Here is a 12,221-nt window from a genome sequence, read left to right on the forward strand (position 1 = left end):
TATATCACGTTACCATGCATGTATTTATTATCATTCCTCTTTTATGTAATCGTTTTGTAATAAATCCAATATTTTATATAAATCCAAACGAACAATCAGAAACATATATTTAATCAACTTCCCAAACCTATTCCGCACACTTTTACTGCTTATATGTCGACCGATTGACGAGAGCCAAATCGTAAGATTGATACTTGAATGAGATTATCGCCTCCAGACAACTGTTAGAATGCTAACAGCTTTATCTTAATCTCACTCGTTGGAATCTTCATGGATCATCGGAGACAATGTTAACGATTATCTTCGGCTCGTCGCAAGCCGTTATCTCTACCTTCAGGGAGACGCTCTTCTTAATATCAAGTTTACGGTCCCACGCGCTTATCGTCCACTCCTGATGACCTCAGAAAATGTGTTCGATCTCGTATCAGACGCGTTCGAACGGGAAAGATGTACGCAGATCTTTTTCCTTCAAATATTCGCGTGTTCTTGTTCGAAATAAGTCATTTAGAAAAATTGACTCCACAGTGGTGAAATCTCACGTAGACGCGGATGTGATATCTTTGTGGGATAATTTTCTGTGGGATCGTAATCCTCACGGAATGGATGTCGCGTGGATTCGAGCGTGTGGGAATGACGTCCTCTTACGTATTGTATACATTACACGAATAGGAAAAGGCCGTAAATGGTTCGCGCCTCTTTCTGCACGACCAGCCGCACTACTGTCGATACTCAATCGAAGCGAGCAGATGCTCCCGGTATTACGTAGACGTTCATTCACAACTTTTTACAGCGATAACGTTCGCTTCGGCTCCGAAGATTATTTTACGTCATTGAACTCCATACAACCCGTTTCCGCCGCAGCGTCCATCGTAATTCCGGACTCGGCTATCCGCACCCACCGTGCAGGCTGAAATAACAATCGTAGGATCGATCGCATGTGTGATATTTACACACGTTTCGCAGGGATCCCCCGAAATATCGGAGCAACTCCGGTGCCGTCACTTTTACCTGTTTACCTTATATCACAGGTGATTCTAATCGTCGTCATACGCACATTGTTGTTATGAGCGGTAACGGGTCTCGAAAACGCAGCGGTAAAAATATTAACAAGTCGATTCATCTCACATTTCCCCTAACAATTTGATGAAAATACGCGTCGGTGTTTACGTTATCCGCACCGATGGTCGAGGAGTCCATCTGCATTTTGGTGTGGTCGATCGCCGGTTCCTCCAGATTACTGGACGGATCACGGATAACGTTGTATGTGTACTACGTAGATTTAAAATGCACGTAACAGCGCGGACGGCGTAACGTTTGTTCCGTGGTTCGCGTGCGCGGCAAAACCCGCGACCACAATGTTGTTCGACGATAGGTGTGAATTCGGAAAAATAGAATGCCGGGCTTTTAAATCTTCCTGGTAGTTAGGACCGAGCAGCAATCGCTCAGAAGTTCCGCGATGATTTACTCGATGATATTTATCGACGGAGTAAATTTTTCGCATATTTCCCCGTTCTTTCCGCGAAATTTCCGGCAGTAGTCATCCCGATCATCTGCGATTTACGCGAGTAAAATAAAAAAAAGAGGGAAGGAGGATGGGAAGTGCAATATGCTTTCGCTTAAATTAACGAGGTCGAAAGTACGTGACCTTGCGTCGCCTTGAATCACGGGGAATTCTAAGCCGAAAGTATGAATAATTTTCATAACATTCATCACGATCACTGATTCCCGATTCATGCACACCGGCTTTCCTTGTATGAACGTCATCTCGTTCGGGTTACTGCATCTCTTGCAGTCCAAGATCGTAAAAGTCGTTTTTATAAACCACTCTTACTTAACCGTCCGGATTTGCATAGGATTTTAAAAGAAGTGAAGATTGACTCACCGTTAACTCGATTGATAAAATTAGCCTTTTTTACCACGGTGCGTGCGTTTAGCCCGGCCCAGCTGGACCGCGTTGCAGGTCTCGTGACGTCAAAGTAACAGAGTCAGGGGACTCGGAGTCCGCGCGCCGGAGGTCGGGGATAATCTTGGGCATTTTGTACATGGGACAATATTTTTCCGTCACCGTCATAGTCGGCTAAGAAGAAGAAGAAGAAGAAGAAGCGCGGGAGTCGGTGAGCCTTCGTCGATTACGTTCACGCATTGTTTATATTAAAACGATGTCCCAGGAATTCTACAAAAAGTTGCTATCAGCCTCCGCTGTATATAAGGAGGACGTCTTCAGTTTGGCATATCAGTTCGCAATCGCCCATCTACTTGGTCCAACCACGAGTCGAGCTACTCTCGTCGTGTTAAGAATTCATAAAACCATTCGACTAAGATTTGAAAAATTTACCTCACCATACGTGTAACGTAAAGTAGTAAAGCAAACAAAAATGATGGGCAAATGTTCGATGGTTATTCTCACGATGCTGATCGCCGCTAGTCATTCGGCGCCGAGAAGACAACGTAGAACGCCCGTCCCTTCGTGGCACAAACCCTGCGGGCAAAGTTTGGTGCAAGTAATGAGAGTGATTGAAAATTTCGAGGAGGAAATCAGGGAGGGAATCGACAACATTGCCCTTCAGCACCAAATCACCCTCAACAATTATCTGTACAGTGATTACGATTTTTTGTACGAAAGAGCGAGACTGGGAGTCCAAAAGCATCAGTACATACCGAGTTGGGTACCCGGCAAAAAGGACGTCAACTCGGTTAAGAAGCTGAAAAATTCGAGCATCGAAACGGTAAGTGAAGTTATCTTCAGCCATACGAAGATCTCAAGCCAAGTCCGAATGCATCGCTATGCACTTAATGTTGGGAAACTTTAGTATCAGGGGTTGAGTAACCGAAGAACGAATCGTTGCACTGTGTAGCGAAATCAATTACCGGAATGAATCGTAGGCCATTCGAGCCCCCGGTTCATTCGTGGGAGAACATTGCGATTTAATGAAACAAATCGCGTCGAGTGTCGCTGATTAAATTTGAATAGCAAAATATATTAATGAGGTGGTAATTATTGTTAAGTATCGGGGTATCAGAAGTGTAGAGGTCGTCGCGGCGTACGTTGTATTATAGGGAGAAGATACCACGGGTCTTAAATCCCATCGGTCCACCATTTTCATAGTAGCCTGATTGTCGGCTGGTATTATCTGAGTCGTCGTCGTTTAACAGTGATTAGAATTGAGACTTCGAACACCCGACGTACGACCAACGAGTTCCGATTATTCACTCGACTTACGGATCTCCATTTTTCGATTTACAGATCGCCAACCACCTGCCAAAGCTTCACACGGATCTCCAGAAGTTCGCCGTTGCTTTTGAGGAGCTCGTCCAGGATGAGAACGACGAGAATATTCACCGTACATTAAAATCAACTCAGTCCTACCTTCTGATGACACTTTGCGAAGTTGAGAGCGTTTTGTCGACATTTCCGCCCCTGAGAATACCGCGCCGCATAAACAGGAGCATCATGAGCCACGCGGAGAGGAATCCCGTCGACGATACACGACGGATGGTTCGTGACTGGGGAGTCCTTTTGAAATACAAGGACTATTTACACGCCTGGAGACACGTATTTGATTACTAAGTTGAACTTAGCGATCGATAGCCGATGCAGCTCTTCAACTGCTGGAGCGTGAAGGATGGAAGATTTTCGAAAGAGGAATGTTTTTAGAAACAGGAAAACAAGAGGTGACGTAGATGCAGTGGATCTCCGATGCGTCGAGTGGAGGCTAAGCCGCGAGTGCGTTTATCCAGAAAATAATTAGTCGAGGTTCTCACCTGCACCAGATTTCATCAAATACGGAAATATCCGAGGGATGAACGGATGAACATGAGCTACCGTGAATCTGAGGCCCGGTCAGTCGGGGAAAAAATTTCAGAATTGAGACGGAAAGTGTTTTGAAAAACAGATGATGATGATCCGACGGGGAAGAACCGAGGATTAAAAAAATACGAATTAAAATGACAATGGTGAACCGGGAGTGAAGAACACTGGGCCAAGGTGGAAGCGATTATTCAATTGAAATGAAAAATTTTGAGTGTATCTGCTTGAAAAGACGCGCTTAACGCGAAGTACATATCATATGTGATTAGAGTAATGAGAAAAATTAGGATAACATTCCAAATTACTGTTCGACTAATGGACTGGAGCTCGTGAACTTTGTTTGAAAAAATTTTCGATCATTCAAGTAATTCCATTTAGCGACGGTATCGGATAGTGATAGTGATTATTTATTTATTTATTCACTTATTTATTTATTTATTCGAATTAGCTGCGACGGAGGAGTGTTTTTTCAAGATTTTTCTTGGAGAACTCTTTCGATCGATAAGAGGAAAACACTCTTTGTGCTAAAGTCAGCTCAAAAACCTCATTAATTATTTATCACGCATAGGCCATAATTATTTATAATAAACACGGCAGTATTTTATGTAATTTACAACAATCGCAATACCTATATATTATTATATCCAGTGTGAATATTGGACAAACGAGTGAATCTCTTTGCACGTATGATTGCGGAATAGGTGATATTAATTTATGGTCGTTTTAACTTATATTTTCATAATAAAAGATAAAATATTCACTAAACCTGACTTGTCTGCAAAAAAAAATCAATAATTAATCGAACACCCGATAATTCTGTCCACTTTCAACAGGTCACATAAGCGCAGGATTTTAATGTACCAATTGCTCATACAACAGTTATTCGACGCGTGTGCAATGAACTTGACGATAAACGGTAGAAAAAGTTGGATCACTTTACATAATCAGGCGCAGGTAGAAGACTGATTTCACTCTTACCTGAAGTCGCTGAACGGGCCTTATACCGACCTGCGATAAGTCCCAGCTGCGCTGAAACCAGTTGGAGGAGTTGTACGTGGCTTTGTGAAAGTTACCGAGCAACGGTCGTTCGGAAACCAACTGACGTCGTCGGCACGTTCCGCCTGTGCTCGCCTATATCAGCGCACAACTTTCCAAGTTTCAGGTTTCAAACCGACGCCTGCGTATGAAAAATTTATTGGAAATTAACAAAATGCGGAAATTGTTTGAAAGTTGAAAATTTTTGATATTCGATACTCCGACGTTTGAAAAATCCAACACCCAATTTACGTGTGTGCTATTTCAATTCGAAACCTATAATAATAAGACGAAGTAGAAGGCGAGGGCGCACGCAATGGTGTATCGCACCTGAATCGCATAAGGATATTATGCCAACCGCGAAAGTTAATTCCGCGTTAGGGTCAAAGATTAAGTGAGGAAATCATCTCACCTTATGCAAATGACTGTACGCTCACACATGACTTCTCATACTTTCACACGCGATTATTATCTGATAACAATAAAAATCACCGATCGAACGGTGCAGAGAGAGCGCAGTGTCGCGTTATGTGGGCTACCGTTCGTGGCTGATTGTCGTTTGATAAATTAACTTTGTTTTTTGCATCGAACGGTCCGGATCTGGTAGTTGGTTTTTTTCATCACCCCAATTGTAACAGTTTCATTTGATGCAATTAGCGCTATTTCGCAGCCGCAATTTGCATCGTACGGACCAAAGTGGCAATTAATTATTGTCGCTTCGAGGTTTTGGAGCAACACAATCGAGCGTGTAAAATTTTTTCGCTCAATCTCCTGCACCCGACCAAAGTCGTACGGCCTTATTTAGTCACGCATAGATATATCATGTGTATAATATACAGACACACCTACAATCCCGGTTAATTTACGTCTCGTACGTCGTACGAATTGTGTCGCCGCTAACGAACCCAAAGTAACCTATGTGCCACGTGCCCGGATTCAAGGCTGATGGTAATATTTGCAATTATCCCTCGATATCTGCTACCCAACCTCTGCAACCGATCCGAGCAGCTCGTTCTAATGAACTTTTTTCAAACGCGGAATGAGAGGACTGACTTAACGAGCCAACCGCGAACCGACTCACCGCGGTAATTTAATTATACTTATCACGCATAATTTATTCAACTAGTTAGAATTACACCGGTACATGCAGCGCCGATAAAGAAAATCCATACGGAATGTACGTACTCGTGCCATTCTCTGTGCAGCTCGATGGAGAAAAAAATATCTTCGTACTTTGTTGAAATGGAGAAGAACAATGGAGACAAAAAAAATGGAGAAAAATGCAGGGTATTACACCTCTGCACGACCTGTGACACATGGAATATCAACACGAACATCGGTTGGATTGTTCTGCTGCGGGGGCGACGAGGGAATGTGGTCTTGGCATGTGGCTTCGGCTCGGCATCACGTCATGGCCACGTATAAATAAATAATAACAAAAAAGAGCGTGTGGGTACCGAATACCCGAACCGTATAGACAGCTGGCTAAGTGCGTTGGCCGATTGATCATAGTAATAATCTGCATATTTCGTAGTACTTTCTTCGATACGCGAACGAACCCGCGGGGGTACGCTGCGCAATAACTCATCGCGGTAATCGAGATTCCGCTCGATGTCCGGCAATCGAGGATATTCGGAGGTGACGACCGTCGGGCGATTGGAGAAAAAAAATCACTCGGAATGTACTGAATAAAAAAATCGGTCGAACGAATTATTTCACCTGAAGATCCAGCGGAGCGAGTTATCCACCGTACAGTCCTGATCTATTGTACGGTTGATCTCATGGCATTCAAATGCCAACTCTTTGTTTGTCGGTACTCCAGTACCACGGTCTGCCGTTATAAGGTACGTCGGGAACAAGGATCGTTCCTTCGATCACCGCAGTTCTCTGAACAGTCTCTGTTTATATGCGAAACCTCGTGCGATAGAGCAACAACACGTGACTCTTCGCGGGGCATCCGAACTGTATACTTATCCTCGCATAACTGTCGCAGATCATAATGATTAGACAACGCACAGCCGTTGGCTGGATTCTATATAAACCGCAATTAGCGATACGACAGTACTAGCGAAACTCTCGTGAATAGTGGAGCGAAATGCGCGGCGAATAATTATTCGGTTACAAGGGTCGCCGTGTAAATTTTACCGAGTAAAAACCCTCCGATGAGCTCTTCGAATCGGATAATCACATCTTCGTCTGCGAGGAACTTTCCTCACCAGGATTGGATCGTTTCATCTCTGGTGAATGTTAGCCTGGCATTTCATTTGGGACAACATCGCGCGGCAGCGATATGAAACGAAGAACCGCGCCCACCTCAGTCTTCCCATGGTAAGTAAACGTGGCGTACCCATAGGCGAACTCGCTCATATTTTACCTTCGCCTCAGCGTGGTACCTCCACTACCATAATCGCATGCTTGTTCACCGCGAGCTGCAGATTCTCAGATATCCTTTCGTACATTTATTCTTCAGCGATTCAATGGGTATTTAACTGCAAATCACCGAAGATATCGGATCTACAAGTTCGAATTTCGATCGCCTTTTCTTTTTTGGGAAATCAAACAATTACCTTATCCCGGCCTTGTCCCATTGTCGGCGTAGACGCCTCGGTAGAAAACACGTGCAATAATTTATGGCTTACAAAGTTCAAATTCGTATGATAATCCAGCCAATTATTGATCGTGCCTACAAAGTCTATAAATCCTTACAGCGAGGGCAGCAGAAAACACGGCGGTAATATAATTTTATGCGGTACGCGAGGCGCAGGGCGAAATACATACAACGTGTCACTCGATGATGGAAGTTACGATTAAATGTAACCGCTGTAATTAATATCAACGTTGGCTCTCTCGGCTCATGCACCTGCTGCCGCAGCTGCGTGCTCTTCTGTTCTCTGATGCCTATTGTCTCCGAAGAGAGAGTATAGAACGCGATATACATAATCGGAGCTCGCGAATGTTTCATCTCAACGCTCGATCACGAAGATGACATTCAGGTATCGGGGATTTTGCTTTGCTGGTTAAATGACGAAATTTCGAATCGCCGTTTGTCTCCACCTCGAATCCGTGCGAGCGTTGAGACGAGAGGGGAGCGAGGAGTAAAAAATTCCCTCCAACGGGTCCGCGTTTACGGTTTCGTCCGCGCAATTCTTGTGACGGAACTGTTATCGATAACTCCGTAGCGGGTAGGCTGATGAATTGCGGAGCGGAGCCCGGTTGTACGTGGCGGTATAGTAGACGACCAGCATCGGTGGAGAGCAGGTTGAGCGACAAGAGACGTGAGATTTCCGGCTGTCTGTCGCGTGACTAGGCACGCGCGGTGCTTGAGGCTGCAACAGCAATGGCAGCAGCGGCAGCGGCAGCAGAAGCATCTGATGCATGGGACCCGATGTGAAACTACGGCCGCGTCGCTGCCGCTGCTCCCATGTCGCATGAATAATTCAGGTGTAGAACGAGGTAGTTGTACAGATGAAAATAAAAGAGTGATCCGCTGCTACGGTGCAACGCAATACCACGAACAACAGCTAAATGTACACGGGCCTGTAAGAGCGCGTGGTGAGCTTCGTGATACGAACGATATCGTACCGGGTCTTCCTCGTATTTATAACAACGGCTCGGATCGCGTCGTTCGAAATTCCTCTACTCATAAATTCGCGCGATCTCTTTCGCAATGCCCCTGAATAAACAATGGCGAGGACACGCGAGGCGGTAGAACCAGTTACATAAGGATACGACGGATTAATTAATAATTACCATCATAGAGAAACGATGGCGGGCGAAATTTCATCGCGATTTTTGACCCCGAGCGCTGTTATATACATATCTACCTACCTATCTATATTAATTTTATCTTCGCGGATAGTGTTTCGATTTTGCTTCATTCAACTCGCGGCGGTCAGTCGTTGCTCGGTTTGTCGTCTGGGCTGAAACTTTCTCGTTCCATTATTTCGCGTTTTTTCCTTTTTTTCTTTCTCTCTGATTCGTATAATTACATCCTCGTTGAATTTTCAGTCTCATTTCGGTGAACTCCGAAATTAATCTACGATCCGCCGTTCGTCCGACTTCTGTTACATAGCATCATCTTTCTGGGAATTTAGTAACCGCGCGTACGCGGTGCAGATTATACACCTATCCCGATCTAAATCACTGTGCACAATTATACAAGAGAGAAAAAATAAAAAAAAAAAAAAAAAAAAAGAAAAAGAAAATAACAAAACAATATAATTACCAAACAGATATTACGAGTGTACTCCCGGCTGGGTAATTAATTATAAAAAATCTTACATATTATAATACCACATCCGCTGATGATGAATGTAATACCGAAATAAGATCGTGCATAATTAGCGAGAGTCTCGGCGAACTGCTTACGTCTATTACAGGCGTCTACATGGTAGCCTACCCATAACACGATAAAATTAGAATTGTTAATATCGTGGGTGTTCAGGAAATGTCAGAGCAGTACCGTCTGACAGACTATTGTAATTTTTATTCCTATATTTATGTTTTTTTTTTTTTTTCATCTACTAGCTAATCGAGGTGACAAGGTCTCTCCCCTCTGTACTCTCAGCTTCTACGGATGTGAAAAATCGATTCATAATCGCGTAATAGTATCTCGTATACACATACGGAACGAACGTTGCCCAGGTTACCCAGAAACCGACGAACGGCTCCCCTTACTCGACCACTGACCTCTTGCCTCCGCCGCGGGCGCGGCACCCACGAATGGAAAAGAAAAAACAATCATCCACGCCTGGATACATGTTTAGATCGGAGCGACTAGCTCCAAAAATTAAGTTAGCACGTGGTCCCCACGACTTCCTGAGTGTAGTGTATGAACTCGGTGTCTCCGGATTCCAGAGACCCATCGAATATAAGGATACATACACTCGCGTACGTACGTATCGGACACAGGTCCAGAGAGCTCCGAGCGCCGTGTGCAATTGAAACCGAAAGTTTCGTTCACCTTGAGCGATTTTTTGCCCTCTTCACTTACCGATGTCAAGCATATCGAAGCGTCGATTGAAATCGTTCTCTGGTATCCGTAGAATCTAATTTGCATTTTTCGTCGACGAATCGCAAAATCCAGTAGCGGTTGAACGTCTCCGTTAAAAAATCACCGCGGTATTACACATATTCGTGAAAACTTACTTCTGTGAATGCGAAAGTTGAGAAACACGAATCGTGCCGCGTGTGCGGTAGCTAGACGTACGTACATAAGTATCGCGAAATATCTTTTCTGCATTGTTTCCTCGCGCTTTTATGATACGCGTAATTATACTTTCCCGGGTACGTACGTAAGTACGTCTATCTGGCTGCAACTACCGCTCGATGCCTCTTGGTTAATTTGAATCGCATGTGCGTGACGGCAAACAAAGATCTGCCGATCACGTGTGCGCAGGTGTTGGTTGGTAGGTGTATATAAGTGATTTTCGCATACCTTGTAGTCCTACGCCGTCGGAGGTATACGAGGAGACAAAATGTTACGCCCGCACCACCGCGAGTACCGCCGTCGCATGTGGTACGGGGAACGCGAGAAGGGAGCGCCTGGCATTTGGGACGCAAACGACTAGGTATGCAAGGGCATAATGCACGCGAGATCTTTCGATCGAGGTCCGCGTGATCTCCGTACGCGGCGAACATCGTACAGCCGTCCGCTGTATGGTATACGACGATCCGTGTGAATCGTTACACCGAGCGTACCTGATTATCTTCATTTTTTTTTTTTTTTTCTCTTCCTCCATTCATTTTTCTCCGTTTATCCTTAATCCTTTTATCGTTGTCTCTTTGATGAGGATCTGAAGTAGTCGGTGGTTCATCTCCTCGTTGGCGTCTGACGTAAATGGATTAATCGACGGAGAGTCGGTTGTAATAACACGAGTCGAAGATAATAAGATTTTGTAATCGTGACCTAGAATGTGTGACGAGTAAAGAGTGATCGCTCGTTGGTGTTGCTTCGCGGTGCCGATCTAGTGTGTTATTTCAGATGTATACGAATCGCCCGATTATTCGCTCACGTCGATGATCGCGCCGGCGTATACGTACAAGTCCGCGTACACCGTACGTCGAACAATGGAGATCTTTCAGTTACAACTTCTAGTCTCATCCCACTTCACGCGCTTGTTTATTCACCGAGGCTGCAGGGGTCAAGGTGTGATCTTTGATCCGCCTCTTTTACTCACCGGGTCCGATCTCGATTATGTCCGAGGTACGTACGTACGTACGTACGTACCTTTGCGAAGGCCACTCGAGGTGAGTACGATAAAGAGGTGACCGTGTCCCGAACCACGTCCCCGATCATCCTTCGTAAATAAAATTATCCAAAATCACAAATATATATAATTGATAATCGCGTTAAAGCCGCGAGGACAAAGATGGCAGTGATCATCGTGGTGTACGGATTATTGCGAAACTGTCATCGATCCGATGCCGGCCAAGGATCTCACTCATACTTTCCAATTCCTGCGGCAGATCGCTGACTCCGTGAATCATCCGGTTCCCCTACTGGGTTCCACTAGGCAGCGGGTATTCTTCGCTAATAATTCTCCTCGCCGTGGCTTATTGCCTTTTTTCCTTTATTTTCTGCCTTCCCGAAGTGCAACGGGTCCCTGGGAGGTCCCGAAGATTCGTGGGAATTAATACCGTCGAGAGCTTCCGTGATATCGTGCTTTCTAACGTTCGTCGGGTGTAGAGGTATCGGTGAAAATGCACCTACTAAACCGGTTGTAAAGACTAATCGAATTTCCATCGTGGATATTAGAACGAATTGATAGATACCCAGGTGAGCCGGAGCGCTGCAGGATGCTGTAAATGAATACGCTCGAGCTTCGGTGGAAGTATATAATTGCCGAGTTGCAGTGGCGCACAGATTGGCACGTCTAATTTGAACATACTTCTTGTTTCATCGAGAATAAACATTGTATTTATTATTTAATAGAGGGTAATGCTTCGGTAATAACTTTTTATGACCCGTTACCGTGATGTAGTTCACAGGTAACGGCGGCTGCGGCTCGCCCGTTGTAACGATAGTAAAGAACAGTTAACATAATTGACTCACTACACGGTGTAAGAGGGTGAAAAAGTAAGGGATTCGAAAAAGTGAATGAAAAACAATCCGACATGCTCTCTTCGAGAATTTTTTCCGGCAACAGCGCATTAGACGTATAATTAGGTATACTCGTACGTTGGACAGGAGAGTCAGCCGTGTGTGAGAATTGAAATTGGAGTCGAACGGATTTCAATGGATTTTTTCATTTTTTTGTCCGATTTTTTGCAGCGTTAGACAATTAGCCGTTCGACGGTCGGGACACAATGGAATCGAGCGTGCGAGCAGCGGCGAGATTCTTTTTACGTCCGCGTCGTCGAGCCGTTCGCGGATATG

General features: G+C 44.7%; 2 protein-coding genes across 2 annotated transcripts in view; both read left to right on the forward strand.

The window, feature by feature from the left end:
* Window positions 1-1,996: 1,996 nt before the first annotated feature.
* LOC105692961 lies at window positions 1,997-4,792 on the forward strand. The gene is made up of 2 exons (XM_012412544.3): window positions 1,997-2,726; window positions 3,245-4,792. Exons 1-2 carry the CDS (start codon window positions 2,376-2,378, stop codon window positions 3,566-3,568), a joined length of 675 nt encoding a protein of 224 aa, XP_012267967.2. The 5' UTR covers window positions 1,997-2,375; the 3' UTR covers window positions 3,569-4,792.
* Window positions 4,793-6,964: 2,172 nt separating this feature from the next.
* LOC105692958 overlaps window positions 6,965-12,221 on the forward strand; it is a 48,698-nt gene continuing 43,441 nt past the window's right edge. The window contains exon 1 of the mRNA XM_048648875.1: window positions 6,965-7,171. The gene's annotated coding sequence lies outside the window, so the exon portion shown is untranslated. The remainder of the gene's footprint in view (window positions 7,172-12,221) is intronic.

This window comes from Athalia rosae, chromosome 1 (genome assembly GCF_917208135.1).
Source record: "Athalia rosae chromosome 1, iyAthRosa1.1, whole genome shotgun sequence".
Taxonomy (NCBI): Eukaryota; Metazoa; Arthropoda; class Insecta; order Hymenoptera; family Athaliidae; genus Athalia; species Athalia rosae.